The following is a 21,072-nucleotide window of genomic DNA, read 5'->3' as shown; positions in this document are numbered from 1 at the left end:
TATTTGGTTCTCTGTTTCTGTGTTAATTCCCTTAGGATAATGGCCTACAGCTGCATCCATGTTGTGGCATGATTTCATTATTTTATGGTTATGTGTTAGTCCATGATGTATATGTACCATATTTTCTTTATCCAATCCACCACTTGATGGGCACCTAAGTTGATTACATGTCTTTGCTATTGTGAATGGTGCCGCGATTAACATATAATTGCATGTATCTTTTTGGTAAAATGATTTGGTTTCCCTTGGGTATGTATGCAGCAATGGGATTACTGGGTCAAATGATAGTTCTGTTTTAAGTTCTTTGAGAAATCACCAAACTGCTTTCCACAGTTGCTGAACTAATTTACATGCCTATCAACAGTGTGTAAGCATTCTTTTTTCTCTACTGTCTCGTCAGGATCCGTTAATTTTTTTATTTTTATTTTTATTTATTTATTTATTTTTTGAGATGGAGTCTTGCTCTGTCACCCAGGATGGAGTGCAGTGGCGCAGTCTCGGCTCAGTGCAACCTCCGCCTTCGAGTTCAAGCGATTCTTCTGCCTCAGCCTCCCAAGTAGCTGGGATTATAGGCGCCTGCCACCATGCCCGGCTAATTTTTGTATTTTTAGTAGAGACAGGGTTTCACGATATTGGCCAGGTTGGTCTCAAACTCCTGAGCTCGTGATCAGCCCACCTCGGCCTCCCAAAGTGCTAGAATTATAGGCATGAGCCACCGTGCCCAGCTTATTTTTTGACTTTGTAATAATAGCCGTTCTGATTTCAGTGAGATGGTATCTCATTGTGGTTTTGATTTGCATTTCGCTAATAATTAATTATGATGAACATTTTTTCATGTTTGTTAGCCACTTGTAAGTCTTATTTAGAGAAATGTCTATTAATGTCCTTTTCCCACTTTTTAGTGGGGTTATTTGTTTTTTGTTGGTTGAATTGTTTAAGTTACTTATAGACTCTGGATGTTAGAACTTTGTTGGATGAATAGTTTATGAACGTTTTCTCCTATTGTGTAGACTGTCTGTTTACTCTGCTAATTTCTTTTGCCACACAGAAGCTCTTTCATTTACTTGGGTCCCACTTGTTAATTTTTGTTTTTGTTACAATTGCTTTTAGGGACTTAGTGATAAATTACTTGCCAAAGATGATGTCCACAATAATATCTCCTAGCATTTTTATAGTTTGAGATCTTACATTTAATCCACCTTGAGTTAATTTGTGTATATGGTAGTAGGTAGGGGTCCAGTTTCATTCTCCTGCATATGGATAGCCGGTTATCCCAGTACCATTTATTGAATAGGATATCTTTTCCCTATTGCTTGTGTTTGTCATTTTGTTGAAGATCAGATGGTTGTAGCATTATTTCTATGCTCTCTATTCTGTTCCATTGGTCCACGTGTCTGTTTCTGTACCAGTTTCATGCTGCTTTTGTTACTGTATCCTTGTAGTATAGCTTGAAGTCAGGTATTCTGATGCCTCTGGCTTTGTTTTTTGCTTAGAATTGCTTTGGTTATTTGAGCTTTTTTAAATTCCATATGAATTTTAGAATAGATTTATGTAATTCTGTGAAAAATGTCATTGATAGTTGATAGGAATAGCATTGACTCTGTATTTTGTTTTGGGAAGTATGGTCATTTTAATGAGATTCATTCTTCCAATCCATGAACATGGGATATTTTTCCATTTTCTTATGTCATCCCTGATTTATTTAAGTAGTATTCTCTTTGTAGAGGTCTTTTACCTCATTGGTTGTATGTATTCTAGAGTATTTCATTTTTTTGTGTGGCTATTGTAAATGAGATTGCGTTCTTGATTTGGCTCTCAGCTTGAACATTATTGGTGTTTGCATTGTTGATTTGATTCTCAGCTTGAACATTCTTGGTGTATAGAAGTGCTACTGATTTTTATATGTTGATTTTGTATCGTAAAACTTCACTGCAGTGGTTTATCAGTTCTAGGATCCCTTTGCTGGAGACTTTAAGGTTTTCAAAATATAGAATAATATCATCTGCAAAGAGAGATGATTTGACTTCCTTTTCTATTTTGATGGCTTTTATTTCTTTCTCTTGTCCGATTGCTCTGGCTAGGACTTCCAGTACTATGTGGAACTGGAGTGATGAGAGTGAGTAATCTTATCTTGTTCCAGTTCTTAATGGAAATGCTCCCAGCTTTTTCCTAGTCAATATGATTTTTGCTGTGGGCCTGTCATAGATGGCTGTTATTATTTTGAGGTATTTTATATGTTTAGAAGCTTTAAAAATTTCTGTATTTTGTGGTAATTTTCCTCATCTTAAGTAAATAATAACTTTTTAGTCTAATGTTTCAAAACAGCCCCCTCTCTAAATTTTATAACTTTCAGGCTTTACAAAATGTGGATTCATCCAATCATGTGAACCTAAAACAATGCTCTAAACATGAAGTAGTGCTTCTTAAATGTTGTTGAATAAATTAATGTAATGATAGAAATAGTAAAAACAGAGGGGATATCAAACCAATCACAACATTTATAAACTTAAATTTTATTTTGAAAATATAAAATATATTTTAAAATAGAGAATACAATGAACCAGTATTACTCATCACCTAAACAGAACAGTGTTTAAGACTTTCTCATATTTTTTAACATTTTAACTTTTTTTCTGTAGTATTTTAAATTTTCTTAAGGGACAGGGAGTATTAGTCCATTCTTATGCTGCTAATAAAGACATACCGGAAACTGGGTAATTCATAATGGAAAGAAGTTTAATTGACTCAGAGTTCAGCATTGCTGGGGAGGCTTCAGGAAACTTACAATTGTGGTGGAGGTGGAAGAAAACACATCCTTCTTCACATGGCAGCAGTAAGGAGAAGTGCTGAGCAAAAGGGTAAAAGCCTCTTATGAAGCCATCAGATCTCATGAAAACTCACTGACTATCACAAGAACAGCATGAGGATAACCGCCCCCGTGGTTAAACTGCCTCCCACTGGGTCTGTCCCATGATACATGCGGATTATAGGAACCATAATTCAGGATGAAATTTGGGTGGGAACACAGCCAAACCATATCATGAGGTATTGCTTTGTTGCCCAGGCTGGAGTTCAGTGGCAGGATCATAGCTCACAGCAGCCTGGGATTCGTGGGCTCAAGAAATACTCCTGCCTAACCCTCCCCAGTATACTTCTATGGGTGCATGCCACCATGCTTGTATAATTGTTTTTGGTTTTTGGTTTGTTTGTTTGGTTTTTTAGGGATGGAGGTCTCACTATGTTGCCCAGGCTTGTCTTAAACTCCTAGCCTCAAGCAGTCCTCCCGCTTTGACTTCCCAGTGTTCTGGGATTATAGACATAACCTGACCTTCTCGAGTATTTTAAAGCATATCCCAAGCATTCTTGTCATGTCATCTCTTCATATCTCAACTTGTATCTCTAACAAATGTGGATATTTTCTTACATAAAGATTTACTTAACCAAATGTTAAGGTACTACATCTGGCAAAAATTAATAAATCCATGTTATTATCTATTATCCTCATCTATAATAGAATATTTTCACTTTTCTCAAAAACTGTCTTTTGCTTTGGGTGTTTTTTGAATCATAATACAAGCAAGGGTTACAAATTTTGTTTGATTATATCTCTTAAATCTCCTTTAATATATCTTATTTCTGTATCAGTAAGTTGTTGCAGGACCAAGGTCAATTGCCCTGCCCAATGTCTCATATTTTGAATTTGCCTGTGTGCTTTCTCTGGTGTGATTTAACTTCTCTCTCTGCCATTTTTCTCACAAATGGAATTTAGCTCCAGACAAATGTTTGTCAAGCTTGACTGTGCCTCAGAATCTCATGGAAGTCATGTTAAAACACAGATTACTGGGCCTACATCCAAAGTGTCTGATTCAGTTGGTCTTGGGAGGGAGCTGAGCCTTTGCATTTCTAGGAGGTTTCCAGGAGATGCCGATCCTGCAACCAATGCATTTTGGGAACCACTGTTTCTAGATTGAAGTTTGGGTTCAATTGCTTCTCACTCTTTCTTTTCCTTCCTTCCTTCCTTCCTGTCTTTTTCTCTTCCCTTCTCTTCTCTTCTCTTTTCTCTTCTCTTCTTTCTTTTTCTTTCTTTTCTGTCCTTTCTGTCTTTCTGTCTTTTCTGTCCTATCTTTTCTTTCTTTCCTTTCTTTTCTTTCTTTCCTTTCTTTCTTCCCTTTCTTTTCTTTCTTTCTCTCTTTCTCTCTCTCTCCTTCCTTCCTTCCTTTCCTCCCTCCCTCCCTCCTTCCTTCCTTCCTTCCTTCCTTCCTTCCTTTCTTTCTTTCTTTCTTTCTCTTTCTTTCTTTCCTGATGGTTAGTTTACTTCTTGAGTAGTGCCATGTGCTTCATTTCATATCATATTAGAAGGCACGCAGTGCTACATCGTTACACTTGTAATGATACTGACATTGCTTGTAAACTCACTGATGAATAGCTGATTTTTTTAAAGGAAATATAAGATAGTTTTTAAAATTGCAATTTAAAAAGTTAAATCATCTTCAGTGTAACTCAAAAGTGTAATCAGTCACTCACTCAGAAAACATTTACTTTATTTCTACTATGTGTTTGGCATTGTGCAATGTTATAAAGATGGAAGAGACATGGTGCCTATATGACCCTCCCCTCAAGTAACTCTCAGACTCTATGGAATATGAAAATATAAACTCATTTACATAATATCTTACAATCAGTGCTGTGACATAGATATGCAAAGCACATGAAAGCATGGATGCCTGACACTGAATTCATGTGTTCTTCCCTCATTTAGGACATAATGAGGAAACACAGGTTCCCTTTTTTCCACTGGCTGCAAATATCAGACACAGCTCCCAATCCCAGCTGTGTCTAACACCAAGCACTGTGGTGTTGCTATCTGAGCCATTCTAGGCTCTGACTACAGATAAGCAAACAGATTAAGTTTCCTCCAAGTGGGAATTTTCAAGGCCTAAAGCTGGCAGTTCTATTGGGATGGGAAAATTTGAGAAAAGGAAAGTGCAAATGTATTTTCAGAAGGCTCTTTGCTAAGGAGAGCCATATTTTGTCATGGGAGGAATAAGCAGAGTATATAGCTAAGGCAAAAATCTACCCTTATCCCCATAAGCCAACACCTGCGTTTTGAGGATAAGCATGTATCCATCTTCTATAGGACCTAAATTGGGGTTCTTTAATAACTTTGGATCTTTTTTTTAGTGCTGGTTTGGAATTTTTTAGATTTATACTTGAAGTAAGAAAACAATTGCACCTGAAATGAAGGTTTCCTAGGCTATGGTCATCCAAAGTTCTTATTAAGGCAAGGCAGGTTTATGGGGCAAATGGCTGCCATATTTTATATGTGTTATTTGGAGACCGATAGTAATTTGTATTCTCTGAGCCTATGATACCATTCCAATACTCACATTCTGCCATTTATAAAAACCAAATCGTTTTATAGAAAAAAGAGAAATTATAGGCAGTCTTGAATGGCAATCTGTAAAGCTCATGTCTTGGATTATGTGAGGAATATGTGTTGGTTCTTATCTCAGACTAGTTTGAAGAGAAATGCAAATTAATATGGAAAGTAGAGAGCAATGGTAGTGTTTAAATCTGTGTCAAATTAAGTAACTTGGCTTCACAGTTTAGGGAAAGATTGAAGTGGACTAGGGTAGAAGCTGGAAATTGAACTTAATTTGGCCTTAAACAGTAGGTCCTAAATGATAATCCAGCTGAAAAGCAGAATTCGGTTATGAAAATTTCAGTTTGTTTTGTAAAGCAAAATAACATCAATCATCCTTGAGATTTAGATCCTGAATATTTTCAGATCTGCAAGATTGCACGTTCTTTAAAACTTGAGTAAATAAGGCTATACATTTTTCACTGTTTCAAGTGGTTCTGTGTCCATCAAACACCTGCATTGAAAGAATTAGCCCAGAATATTTGCATTCAAATAAGGGTATTGTAACATTTTTAAATATTTCATGTTGCCATTCAAAAATATATTATGCTTATTACATTTTAGATTTAAAAAGATAGGCTTGTCAAACCTATGGAATATTTTCCTTAATATATTTTATTAGGTAATTCCACCTTGTTAATGATGTGAACTGTAAAGATATTATGCTGATTTTTAAAATTAACTTTACTGTTAATGTCAGAGATCTGTTCTAGTTTTATTATTTCTCCACTGATTATATAGTTATAATATGTTGGTGTGATCCTTAAAGCATGCTACACATTTGTTACCATGGCATGGAAGCAATTTTAAACACTGTCAATTTAAAATTTCCCTTCATAAAGGTCATTCACTATCATTTTACTTTGTTGGTAGATTTGAGAATATCTGCTGCTGCTTACAAAGATAGTATTATTCATTTGGCTGGGGCCATCTATGTATTTGAATGATCATGTGTGAAATCTATATTGTTAATCTGGCTTCTAATGATTGGTTGCTGTGCCACTCCAGATTCAATCTCAGGTGACTGAAACTCAAATTTAAGCAAAATTTAAAAGCATGTGGGTGGGTGGAGGATGTATAGTATTATACAACTTAAGGATCCGGGGCTTAATTTCAGTGTTAGTGAGACCTAGATGCACAAATGATGCTATCACGACTCTGTGCTTCTTAGCTCTGCTGGATTCAGCTTGATTTCAGACTCAGGCCAGCCATCTCACCTAGAGGCAAAGATGCATGCCTAGCATAGAGAAGGTTGATACCCAAGGGATTGGCAGTTTTACCTGGGAGAGCAAGGGGCCATTTCTGAAAGAAAAAAGGTGCTGGGCCAGCAAACAAGTAGGAGATACCACAACAGGCCCCATGGTTGGTCTTGGACACAGTTATAGAAGTTAATGAAAATTGTCTGGATTGGCATTCATCTTCCTTTACACACTTGCCTTTCTCCTTCTACTTTGGCAATCCACTGAGATTCTGAAACTCAACGTTTTCATTTCTTTTGCTAAATCCCATGATCCCCCAACGCTGAAATCCTGTGTAGTGTTACCAGCCCAGTGATGAATGGATGGCCTCTACTTAACTTCTCTATCACTTTTCTCAGTGTCTGAGGTTATCTGATCAAGTTAAATTAACTGAGCCTTAATGAAGTCATTTATAATGTGAATAATATAATTACTACTCAGCGTTCTCCAGAGAAACAGAATCAATAAGATATATAATATATAGAATAAAGTATTGGCTCATGAGATTATGGAGGCTGAGAAGTGCCATCATCTGCTATCTGCAAGCTGAATATCCAGGATAGCCAGTGGTAGATTTCAGTTCAAGTTTGAAGCCCTAAGAACCAGGGGACTCAGAATTCCCAGTAAGTCTCTCAGCTCAGCAGTCAGGCAGAATAGGCAAATGTTTCTTCCCTCTGCTTTGCATTCTATTCAGGCCCTCAAGGCACTGGATTATGCCCTTATGCCCTCCCCTCACCCCCGCTATACACACACTGTGAAGAACCATCTGTTTTAGTGATTCCACCACTTCCAGTGCCAATCTCATCCAGAAATATCCTCACAGACACCCCTGGAAATAATGGATAGCCAAATACCTGGACACCGTGTCATCCTGTCAAATTGACACATAAAACTAACCATCAGGTATATTAATATCATTTATTATTGTTATGTATATATTTGAAATCATTTATAATATAAATATATTAATATATTAATACCAGTTCTTCTGTGAAGTTATGTTGAGATTAAAGCTCCATGTAAATTTTAAGACACTTCATGAATATAAAACATTATTAAATAGGCTCCAGCCCATATGAAATGCATGTATTCTATCAGATTGGCACAGGGAAATTCATAGTTAGATGTTAAATAATGAAATGGGTCTAATATGTCTTGTCACAGAGGTATTTCTATTTTAAAAGTTGGTGTCAAGAAATACAGTGCCTTAGGAATTGATTTCTGCTGATATTATAACAATAACCTCATAAGTAGTCATCCTATAGAGACAGCATAGAATAGTGTTAAGATGATGAACTCAGAGCTAAACTGCATGGGTTCAGATCCTTTTTCACTTGCTAGCTACGTGACATTGGGAAAGTCACTTAACCAGTTCATTGTAAATGAGTCATATATTTAAACAGCTTAGAATAGTGCCTGATGCATAATAAATGCCCATAAATAATTTGTTGAATGAAAATTGCTCTGTGGCAGAGTATCTTGGCACAACACCAAATGTGTAGTGACACTCAATGTAAATAAAGGTTTGCTGAGGGAAGAAATGATTGACTTTGAGATAGATACTTGGAGTTGGAGCAGGAGTTTTTAGAAATTACTACTAACCATGTTGGTCTTAAAAGTTGTATATTATTGCTGTTTATTAAGAATTTATTCTCTTAAATATTTATTTTTCCTAAAATAAATATATTTATTCCAGAATGTTTAGTCCTAAGTTGAAAAAAGAGAGCTTGTCACTATTTCCTTCTATGGATGGTTTGTATTTAAGAAAATGTAATTATCTACATTTGATTGCAATAGTATATCTTTATTCTACTTTATCCAGCAAAACAAATAAGTAAAACTGTGTATGAAGCACTACTAAATTATTTAAATAGATTCTATTATATGTGGAAATTTTACAGCAAGTGATAATTCTTCTTACTCAAGATTTATAAATTGCAGCTTACTGTTCTGTAAGAAAATGTAAATAATGTATCCAATTCGTTTAGGTGGAGTAACAGTTTTAGGGGAAATCACTTATAAAATACTTTGTTTAACTATTAACATGTACATAAACCAATACATATTTTATGTTCTTTCAATTATACACACATGTGCATACACACACACACACTTAGAAAAACTTCATATTGAGAAGAAAATCGTATTTGATCACTCTTAGCTCTTAGGCAGACCTAGGTTCACATAGTAGTTATATAGTCTCATTCTTCAGATAAGAGGAGGTTGTTTAGACTTTCTGCAGCTGTTTCCTTATCTGTAGAATCTGGAGGATAATCCTTTCTCACCAGGTTGCTATGAAGCTTAAGGGAACCAACTGACTAGGCATACAGTTGTTCTAAGTACTAACTTCTTCTCTTTACCTCTCACTTGCTTCATTATTTGCTTTATTGTATTTGATGTCTCACAAAATATCTTTTATATCATGAAACAAAAATAGAGGATACTCCTTTTTAAATCTGATTACATCTTAGTTTAGTATTTTATCAAAAGTACCTAGAGTATTCTAAGAAGATTGGTCAATGTTATGGTCTCAAAGAGTATATAAAATAGTTTATTGTTATGCTGTACATGGCTGAATCAAGCTCGTTATCACACCATATACTTGGATTTTCTTTATTTCCAGGTCACTCTTCCAAACTTACTCTGGAATAATCCTAGAGGGTCCCAGGAGAAAATATTTGGAATAGGTGTAATCCCAAAATGAAAAGTGATCAAAGCCAGTTTATTTATTTTAAACAGCCCCATTAACATGTAGATATACTTACGCATTGTATTCTGACAGCAGAGGCTCTAAGAAGGCTATCAGCTGTTTACATGTGAAAATGAACAGTTGAACATTTTCAAGTTTTCAGATGTTTAATGGTTTTTACATGGAAATATGTGTCACTATTATTTAACTGTTCTTGCTTTACATTTATTTTGTCTTTTGAATAGTGTTAGAATCCAGAAACATTAAACTTCACAGAGGATTAGGAAGAAACCTGATTCCTATTTTCTAAACCAAAATGAGATGCCCTCTTAAGACTCACAGACAATGTATACATTTATTTCAAAGCATGTTAACTAACAACTAATAGTTAATACTATTTTGTATAGCTCTTGCTGGGGATGTTAATTAAACATCCCTCAGTTACCATACCTGTTTAAAGAATACAAATAAAGTTAGTATAATATTGATATGATATAATACAATATTATATAAAGTGTAATACTAATATGAATACTGAAAAAGCTCTGAGGTCATATTAAGTTCTAAGAATATGTGACACAATGATTCTCTTGCAAAATCAATTACACATTGCTTTTTTATTTGGAATATGAATATTGAGAGGAAACAGTAATTGCTCTTGAACAGCTAAGTTCAATAAAACTTTCTGCAGTGATGGAGACGTTCCATGCAGCTAACGGGCAATTGCAATGTAACTAGTGTGACGTGACCAAGGAAATGAAATTTTAATTTAATTTGAATTAATTTTGATTTAAACTAAAATCACAACAGCTCTAGAGTTATCAACTCATAAACAAGGTTTTTGAGAAACAGTAGAAATTAAAGATGAGACATCAAATTTATAAGCTTGTGCAGTGAATTTAAAAGCAGTTATTTCACCTTCTCTTTTCAGTCTCCTGCACATAGTTACTCCAGCTGTGACTCTGGCAAAAATGAGAGTGTGGACCGAGGAGCTGAGGACCTCTCACTAAACAGGGGAGATGAGGATGAAGATGACCACGAGGACCATGACGATTCCGAGAAAGTTAATGAGACAGACGGCGTTGAAGCTGAGCGACTGAAAGCTTTTAATGTGAGTCCTGCCACACTCCAAGTGTGGTTTAATTTTTACCACTTCACTTTCATGTTGTTGCTTGTTGGTAAATGTGGATATTTTAGAGACATGTTTGTTTAATTTACAGAAGGATTTAAAAAGTACATGAAACACTCTTTGCCAACCAGACACCAGAATTGCTGTGTTTTGTTTAGAATTTTAAAGCCAAATGTGAGCTGAAAACTGGAGTTGTGTTGTGTGAGTATGCATGTTTACCTAGTGGATGGAGGGGGCCTCAGCTTAGTCCTCGGAAGAGTACGCCCGTCATCTGTTATTTCTTTTGCTTTCCTAGCTTATCTAATTATGCATGACAAAAGAGTCAGTTGTTTGATTTCAGAGATTAGTCCACTGTGCAGTGTAGCAATGTAACAGTCGTATTCATCATTAATAGAGAATGTAATGGGGTGCTCAATTGTCACAGTCTACTGTTATTTCCTGATTTTTTTCTACACGATAGTCTATTCTTTTCTGTATGTTTGTCTGTCTGTCTGCCTTTCTCTCTCTTTTTCTCTCTCTATTTTTTAATCCAACCATTTAGAAAGTCTTTAAAGAGTGTTTGCTTGAAATTTCTGGCTTTCCATTGCAAAGTTCTCCAGTGCATAAACCAGAAAACAGTATTTTCCTATCGGTAATCAAGACAGGAAGCTAGGAACAGAAGAGAGCAGCCCTCCAAACCCTTCTCCTCTGTCTCCCTCTTGCCAACAGATGTTTGTCAGGCTGTTTGTAGATGAAAACTTGGACCGAATGGTCCCAATCTCTAAGCAGCCCAAAGAAAAGATCCAGGCTATCATTGACTCATGCAGGCGACAATTCCCTGAGTATCAAGAGCGTGCCAGAAAACGTATACGTACTTACCTCAAGTCCTGCAGGCGGATGAAAAGAAGTGGTTTTGAGATGGTGAGTTTTGAATTAAAACACAGCCCTAGACTCCATCAAAATCCCACATGTAAACCATGACACTATTTTTTTTCCATCTTAGTGTCTTTTTTTATTTTTTTTCCATAATGTCAGGTCAAAGGGGTTTTTGTTTGCTCGTTTGTTTTTTCCCCTTCTCCTTTTCATCTTCCTGAAGTATTTATTCCCTTTGTTTATTTAATGAGGAATATCTTGTGAGTCCAGTGCTCACAGAACCACGTGGTACCATGTCACAGAAAATGAAGGTGATATGAGTAAACACCAGTGAGAACCAGCATCTCATTCATATTTGTTTTCTTTCTGTCACTACTAAAGTGGGCATGAGGTTATTTAAGTTGTGAACTGAAGCACCAGTCACTGCTTGAGATGGCATGCAAGAATGGCATTCTCTAAATCAAAAGGAAAGAGATGGATCCACCTAAGGAATACCGTTTTCATATCAATGGTTAACAAATTGCAGGCTTTGAAAGCAAAGAGCAGAGAATGAAAATGCTTAGGTGAAATATAAGGATTTGTTGTACTGGATATGTTTATTTGTGTGCTGGTGGATGGTACCAAGAGTTTTCATATTCAGGTAGACATTATAGACAGATGAGATTATGTTGACATTAGATTACTTGACAGGATAGAGATTAGAAATCAATGATTTTTAAACTTTATTCTATTTCACTTTGCTCTACTTGTTACATCTAGAAATAATGCACACATTTACAATGTATGCCTTTCCCATTTTCTTATTTCTTATGTATGTGAACAGTTTCAAAACTTTGTGAAACCATTTTTTTCTCATCTTATCTGAGAAGGTGCCATAAAAGCCTAGGCTGTTAGTGTTTGTGATCTGTGAATCTAATTAGGTGTGATCGGGTAGAATTGGTGTACAGAAGAGAGGTTTCAGAGTATGTCTGTACCAATTATCTCAAATCATAACATCTCCAGAGTTGGACATAAAAGGCCATTCTTTATGAAAAATAAATCTAATAAATCTAATGTTCGATCAGTAAATACTGTCTTCATTTTCATTAGATTTTAAAAACCCAGTGAGTTAAGTAACCATTAAATTAATAGGTAGATAAATATATCAAGTTGTTATTGAGTCTACTGTGTGGTTTTGATGCTCAAATTCAGCAATTTCTCTGAAGAATATTTATTGTTCCAGAAGGTGTCCTGATCTTAAATTCACAGTGATAGAAAAGGCCATAAAAAGCACAGCTTTATGAACAAGGTAGGGTTGGCCCATACTGAGTATCATCTCCAATAGGTGACATGATTTCTCTTTTTTGTTTCTTGAATTTGCATTATGAGACTTTTTCACCAAGACATATACATGTATTTCTGAAAAACTCAAATGACAATATTTAGGGAAGACATAGGAGACTTTTAGCGCTTTGCTCCTTTTGTATCCCAAGTTTTGCCACTGTACCAAGTTAAACCAAATAGCCTAGATATTTAAATTTAATAATCTCAATCTATCAAAAAATTACCTAGTTAATTGCCTTCAATATTATGCAACTGACTCTTTTCCCTCGTAGACATAAATCTCATGCAAGTTTTTGTATTGTCAAGGTCATTGTTTACTAGGCTGCTAAATGTCCATGACAGAAAACTTGATTTCAGAAGTTTCTTCTAGAATTTAATGCAATAATAATAATAATAATAATAATAATAGTTTCTCCTTAGGAAATAGAATGCTTTCACCTGCTCTCAACAGTGGGTCTATGAACCTTAATATATTCACTTTTGTGCCTTACTGCCAGGGAATTCAGAGCCAAACTCTCTCCATTTTCTTTCTGTTTAATTTATCTTGGTGGAGACAGCTTTCCTTGGTGGATTTGATATTTTTTAATGGAAAAAGGAGATACACATTGAGAAACAAATACATACATAATCTAATTATGAAAACACCAGAAAGCAAGCCTTTCATGTTTAGGAAATAATATATTTTTTTAGAGCATTTAACTTTTCGATCATTTGCTTCTATTTGTCTAACACAGCTCACAGGAGAGGTACCAGATGTTGTTTTCAATACATAGTTTCCCTGATATCATAAGTATTGGAATAGCTACAGTGACACTTGCTATTAACTTTTTAACAAATAGAGATATTGTAAAAATGAATTAAGTGATTCTTTAAACTAAAAATTATATCAAAAATATACCTAGCCTTTCATATAAGATCTTGATAAAAACTTTATAATACCTGTGTAGCTATTAATTCTTCATACCACATGAGTATAACTATGTGTCTCTCTCTCTTTGTCACCAATTAACTTAATTGATGCTAATTAGCAAACACATTTTGTTTGAATTTTCCACTTGCTCTTTGTACTAACTCTTGCCCTCTTTCTTATAGTTGTCATTTACCATCCCCCAGGTTACATTCACATTCTCTAAGATCTTTATTTATAATATCTATTTTTAATTGCATCCTATAATATCCTTCTTATTAATTCTGATATCTAAGTTGATTCACAGTTCTTTTACCTTTTCCACTTCAGGGATCTGGATCTCTCTTTCACCTCAGTCTTTATTAGCATGAATATACCTTGATCTCAGTAATCACTCCAAGAGCCTGAAAAAGCAATATTAAAAATTTCAAAACTTTCTAAATGTTCTCACTCACATATTCTCTGGTGACTTTACAGAGGAAAACTCTTGTTCTTATTTGCCCTGGATAAATAAACCTTGCATCTCTGCCCCCATATAATTCTGCCTTCTTCAGAACATTGCTCCATCAACCACCCCTACTCTTTTATATGTTCAGTTTTCCCTTTTCAATGAGAGGAACATTTAATCCCTTTCTCCAAAAAATAAAAATAAAAAAAATAAAAATAAAAAAGTTCTCAGATACCAAAAAAAAGTTACGTCTCTTATTCTTCTTCTACAATCTGAGTTCATCTTTCTTTGTCAGGTTTCTCAAAAGAGCATTTTATACTCGCAGATTATACCTATTACTTCCAAATGCTGCAGTACTCCTTCACATTCAGATTATTCAGACTGTGGTTCTCACCACTGTGTAGTCAGCTCTACAGATCTGCAGAATCTACATCTGTGGATTCAATCAACTGTTTGAAAAATATATGGCAAAAAAAATAAGGGGATTGTGCCTGTATTGAACATGTATAGACATTTTTTACTTGTCATCCTTCCTTAGACAATGCAGTATAATAGCTATTTACATGTCATTTACATTGTATTAAGATTTATAAGTAAGCTAGACATAATTTAAAGTATACGGGACAGCGTGCCTGGGTAATAGGCAAATACTATGCCATTTTATGTAATGGACTTGAGCATCCTCAGAGGTGCTAGAGCCAGTCCTACAGAGATACCAAAGGATGACTCTACTCAATTGGTTCTTATAAAGATCACATGACCACCTTTGCACAAAACTCAAAGATTGCATATTCAACTAAAGTATGCTCATTTTCTTGAAGCTTGCTGTTTCTCTTCCTCCTTATTTACTCTTAGCTGCTTTTGGGCAGTTCCAACAGTTCTGTGTTCAGCCACGTACTGTATATCACCCTAACCACAATTGCAAATGTCTGCCCTTGTGTACAGTATCCTATTCTCAAAGCACAATACCCAAAATATACAAATCTTTGGTATTTCCTTCCAAATGTCAGCCAGACACTAGGGCAATAATTATATTACACTGAACTCTTTATATTCTCCAGCACCTATCTTCTCCACTGATATTCCACCTCACTTATCAAGCCACCAGTGAATTCCTCTTGACTTGCCTACTGTTAATAGCACCATATTGTTATTTTTACCATTGCTCAAAAGTGTAGGATGAGATTTGACTACTTTTGTGTCTTGTATCCTACCACTTAATGAATTCTGCTTATTCCTCCTTTACTCTGTTTCCCAAATAAATATTACAGTTTCTGCTTTTATGTGCTATTATTTTAGTTCTAGTCTTTCACACCTCATATCTGTACTCTTGCATAATCCTTCTAACTCAACTCCCTACTTTCCTCTTACAATCTTCACACACACTATGCCTAGGCAGAGGCAGAAATAGGGTTTGCAAAACCTGAAGATTACATGACTTGAGATCTTTTTGAAAAGAAAAGTAATACACAATTATGAGCAAAAAAATAGGTAGATAAAATGAATGTGTATTTGCAGTTTAAAATTATAATACACAAAAAATTTTAGAAACCACTGAAATCTTGAAGATTTTTTTCTTCTAACATCTTGTTAGACAATTTTCAGACATACTTACATATAAATGCTTCCGGATTTTAAAGTGGCTTTCCCTTCGTATCTAGAATGCTTACAACATCCAGGAACTCCAGCACTCAAGAGGCTCATCCAGTCGAGGCATCCTGTGCCTCACTTTATTGACTTCATGATAAGTCTACCTTTGCCCCTAGAGCAGTCTTCCTCAATTTTGCCTTTGATAAGTGTGAAACTCTGTCATCTTAGAACAAATTTCATACTTCTTTCTATAATGTTTTAGCATACGACCTTTTGAAACCGAGAGACCTAGCTTCAATTCCTTGCTTAGTTCAATTCCTGTACAAGCGTAGTGTTTCTGAGTCTCTTCTAAAGGATAGGGATACTGGGGTATTATATGTGATCATGTATGTATATGTATAGCATATAATACGGTGCCTTTCTACCTATTCTTCTAGTATGTTCAAATTATTTCCTTTCACACCGTAGTTCATCATTTGAGACTGCTGCTCCTTCTTTCAATGGGTTGTCTCTTGGTTCACTAATTTTTTATGACTCAGGGATTATGGGTACCCTTTGCTCATTTTTTACTAAATGCATTAAAATTGAAGAATAACTGGGTTGTAAAGAATATAGCCAATGTATTTTTCAAAGCTACTTATCACTGCATCTATTGCTTTAAGCAAGATGTTGACCTGAGCCTCATGGGGTATGTTCTCTTCGCATACACACATGCCACCCAGCTTCCCACCACAAACATATACAAACCCTGAATAAAACATAACAATTTAAAAAATATTCAGTTAAGCTCAAAAGAAAGAAAAGGAAATTTCCAGGTACCTGAAATGAATAGGAAACTCTTAGCAAGAATTGTAAGCCCTTTGGATTGGTTAACAACTTAGAAAGATAGAAAAAGTAAATGTAGACCCAGACAGATTAGGGCTGGGGTATGAATGTCCACCCAGGTTCAGGATACACGCATTTTAGTTTGTAACTAGATAGGCACATAAACTGAGAAATGTTTGTAAAGCTGGACTCAAGAAAGGCTCGTCCTCTATTTTCCTCTCTATGAAAGGGGAATTAAGAAATATCCTAATACAACTTTCAGGAATAAACATGACAGACATTATAAGCATTGAAACTAAAACCTTTTACTAAATGGGTTAAGTAGAATATAATATTCAGCCAAGGAGAAAGTAAACTGGAACACAGAAGTATGCAAGTTACCCACGGGAAAGAAAGAGAAGTTAAATATGAAAAATAAATTAAGGTGGAGAAGAGAATGATAAAGACAGATTTAACAGGCATTCCAGAGGAGAAATTAGAATAAAGAGACAAATTGAAAAAGATAATGATGAAGAATTTTTCAGAATTGATTGGACCTCAATCCTCATAACAGATAAGTAGATTAGTCCTAAACAGTATACATAAAAAAAAAAAAACTCATACCTATGGATATTATAATAAAACCACAGAAAAGCAAATAAATTCTTAAATGTACCAGAAAGAAACAACACATCATCTACAACTGAAAACCAGCCTGAACAATTTCTTCAAAGTACTAAGAAAAAAAGTCTTCAAGAGAAACTACTTGTAATTCACAAATCAATGCACAGCTCAGCTCTACTTTCAGAGTAAGGGGGAAAGAAATACTTAAGATAATTTCTGAGGCTACTACTCATACAACCTGACTGATTCCAGAGGAATGCTTCTATAATCCAAGAAGAAGGAAACTGAATCCAAAAGGAAATAATAAAAAAAAATTGGCAGCATTGGTGAGCGTCTGAAGAAAAACACCTGGATTTGGTAGTCAGTGAACCTTGGTTCTTGTCTGTGCTTTTCCAGTTGCTGCTTGTGGATTTTCTATCTCCGAGCTGTGGTCTCACCCTGGAAAAGAAAAATGGAAATAATAGCTTTTATCCTAAAGATGAAAACCAAAAGCACTCGAAATAACAAATGTAAAAACTCCTAGGACAGTACCTGGTACGCCTAGTATGGTACCTGTTGCATGTGAGAAACATGATAAAATGCAATTTAATCTGAAACTGAATTTCACAGTTCCTTTTCCTGGGAAACCCGCACTGTCTCAATCTGTTGAGCTACTTGAAGGACTAAATCAACTAGGTCTTTATCTGTTTAATCCTCACTGCTAGCTAACAGCAGCCTCAAATCTCTCTTTCTTCTATGTGCAAATTGTACTTTGTGGTACATCTTTTGTAGTTTTATCTTGTCTTATATTGCTGTTATCTATATATATGGGCCTTAGCTCTTCAAGAAGAAATTATGTTCCTTGAGTACTATGCTTCTTAACTTGTTCATCTCTGTATCACCCACAATGTCTTATATAATACAAGTAGTTGCTCATGAAAGTTGCCCAATTCGTGTTGAGTTCAATTGAATTAAAATTACTGAATGGAAGATTGAGTGACTGGATGGATATTTACTAATGTGCTTCTTTGTGGTAGAAATTAATTGAGAGATAAGATAATTTTTATTGTGTGATACGAGTTTCATAGTATCTTGCAATTGGTATTTTAATTTTAAAAACTACTACTCACTGAAAATGTAGCATAATATATTTTAAATCTTTAGCGAGTTTTTTTCACAAAAGAAAATGGTTATATAACGTTTAATTTTAACTATTTTTAAACTATTAAAATGTTAAAAAATTTACACTTGATCTTAACCAAAAGGCCAAGAAAGGATACATTAAAAAAATTTAAATCTATTTAGCAATTAGTGGGAATAGCTAGTGATATTAATTATATGAATGGAATTGGTATACACTTTTAGTTTCACAAATAAATAATTAGGAAAACTACATCATAATGTACAGTAACTGTAAGTATATATAACACTCAACTTTCAGAATATATACAGTGTATATAGGATATACAAAATGTATTTTATATATTTAAAATAAAGGATCGTATAGTTAAAATGAAAGCATGTTATTTCAGTTGATAATTTAGTTGATCCTGTGTCTTGATCAGAGGTGTCAGCTGATAGTAACTAAACTGTGTTTCTAAGTCTTCAGCTAGAGGACTTATTAATTCCCCATGTTTTCGTAAAAGATCATTATTAATGGCCAATAATATTCTAAAAATAAGGCCAAGTCACAGATCATTAATTCATAAATGAAATATTTCTAATCAAAGCCTAGACAAATTTTAATTAGCTTATATTCCACTTCTGTTAAAACACACTTTCAAACCCCTTTTAGTCAAGAGAATTTTCTCAAACAACTACAAAGTTCAAGAATTTACGTATAGTGGATCCACGGGCTCCAATGTCAGGGGTTTGCTGCTCTCCTTTTTCTTAATTATGCTTCTCTTGTGTATTGATTTACATCTTGGACAACTTCTTGCTACCTGTTTGGAAACGTTGCCACCAGCAGTTCTAGGCCTCCATTCTTAAAACCCACAACCCAAGAGCAATCCTCCAACTCCAGGTCTCAGTTCCCAGGAAAGAACTTTGCTTGGCCCTATTTGGATTATATGTCCACCTTCTTGGATCAGTCATTGGAAACAAAGTATTGAGTGCCCTGATTGCCCAGGATGAACTCAGGTGGCCAGGGTTAATTGAGGAAGAAACTGTCCTTATTACTTCCATTAAAACCATGTGGAATGAAATAAGGAGAGTTGAACTACTATTTTAGTTTGCATTCACCAGTTTATCTGAAATCTTGGATTATCTATGGTTTGGAATTCAGAACTTTTCAATTTTGGGACATCACAGAGTACATACTAGGTTTGTTGCATAACACCCATAATGGGGCCTAGAAAGACATCACATATACAAATATATCAGTATTTCTGCAGCAAAACATATGCATATTCACAGAAATTAGGAAAAAGTAAAACCTTAGGCATTCATTTATCAGTTTTTTTTTTTTCTGCCAGCTGAGTTTAACCCAAGCTTTTGAAAAATATTTTAAGTTTATATAGTATTAGAGCTTCAGAATTGCTCACAAAAGGTTGTCTTTACTAAATCCACTTTTAATAATGCACTTCCGTGTACATTATAAAGTTATAACCTATGTGCTAGGCATTGTACCAACTTGTCAAGTAAGCTATATGATGGCAGAGACCATACTGATATCTTCAGATCTCTAAACCTGGCACAGTTCCTGTTAGATAAAAAGTACTTATAAAATATGCTAGTGATTTTATGTGCATTTCACATGGACTTCTAAAAACTACTGCATAATGTGGAGATTATTTTCCTTATTTATAATTTTCTGACTGAACCTCAGTTTTGTCATTTATAAGAATAAAATTGGCCGGGCGCGGTGGCTCAAGCCTGTAATCCCAGCAGTTTGGGAGGCCGAGACGGGCGGATCACGAGGTCAGGAGATCGAGACCATCCTGGCGAACAGGGTGAAACCCCGTCTCTACTAAAAAATACAAAAAACTAGCCGGGCGAGGTGGCAGGTGCCTGTAGTCCCAGCTACTCGGGAGGCTGAGGCAGGAGAATGGCGTGAACCCAGGAGGCGGAGCTTGCAGTGAGCTGACATCCGGCCACTGCACTCCAGCCTGGGCGACAGAGCGAGACTCCGTCTCAAAAAAAAAAAAAAAGAATAAAATTAATAATACCTAGCAGAATGACTGAGATGCAGATTAAATTGCAAAAATGGTCACATAGCAAGTAACTGGTGATAGAATAATAATCAGTTCAGTATGACTTAGTTGCAAACTATCTCTATTCCACTGATGTATAAGAATGAAACCACCTGCTTAATAGAAGGGATCTCTTAGAACATGAAACTTTATATGTGTATATAACCTGAACGATTATGCCTTTAGGTATAGATGTGCCACTTGGGGGAGATAATGTGTGCATACCATCCAAATTACAGAATTCTTAATAATGTGTTTTATAAAGTAACAAGATTAGGAGGAATAATCTTAATTCAGCACATTACCTAAACTCTGACTGCTGAATTGTTTAATTGTCTTCAAAGCACTCATTCTACTTACAACCTTGGGTAGATGTCACAGTTGCTCCCAGTCTGGCCTTAACTAATAACTTGATTAAGCTTCACTTAAACTGTGGAGTGTGAGAGCATCACCACATTAACCCATGACCAAAACCTAACATTCTTAAATTTCTTTGTACTTTTTTATAATTGCAAAAATCCTGTGGCATCCTAAATGTACAGCTGAAGTTCAGAGGACTCTAAAAGTTATTTCATGTAGAGTTTTAAGACCCACAAAAATGGAATAGTTTGTTGGTGTGACGGTACATTTTACCAACATATATAAGAAAAGACACAGTTACATCGTGCCAACAGCAATTACATCTTAAGTCCCCAATTAAAATGTGACTTTTTAAACTCCAAAATCTCCATGTGACGGTTTAGCCATCTGTTTAATGACACAACTGCCATTGATTTGAGCATAGATAATTATTACAATAAGAACAGTGCTAGAGAAAGATCAACTCAGATCCCAGTTAGAATGTCAGTTAATTATGAAGAGATAATTAATGAGGGT

At 35.2% G+C, this 21,072-nt stretch overlaps 1 protein-coding gene across 7 annotated transcripts in view; it reads left to right on the top strand.

Annotated features, from left to right (window-relative positions):
* Window positions 1-21,072, top strand: part of NOL4 (nucleolar protein 4) — a 405,759-nt gene that overhangs the window by 289,477 nt on the left and 95,210 nt on the right. For 4 of the 7 annotated variants that reach the window (XM_011974392.1, XM_011974391.1, XM_011974395.1 and 1 more), the window contains 2 exons: window positions 10,281-10,460; window positions 11,187-11,378. In XM_011974392.1, the coding sequence (XP_011829782.1) occupies window positions 10,281-10,460; window positions 11,187-11,378 (372 nt within the window). The remainder of the gene's footprint in view (window positions 1-10,280; window positions 10,461-11,186; window positions 11,379-21,072) is intronic. The other 3 variants (XM_011974396.1, XM_011974394.1, XM_011974397.1) reach the window with 1 other exon arrangement.

Source organism: Mandrillus leucophaeus, unplaced genomic scaffold (assembly GCF_000951045.1).
Source record: "Mandrillus leucophaeus isolate KB7577 unplaced genomic scaffold, Mleu.le_1.0 Scaffold145, whole genome shotgun sequence".
Lineage (NCBI taxonomy): Eukaryota > Metazoa > Chordata > Mammalia > Primates > Cercopithecidae > Mandrillus > Mandrillus leucophaeus.
This window is presented reverse-complemented; position numbering and strand designations above follow the sequence as displayed.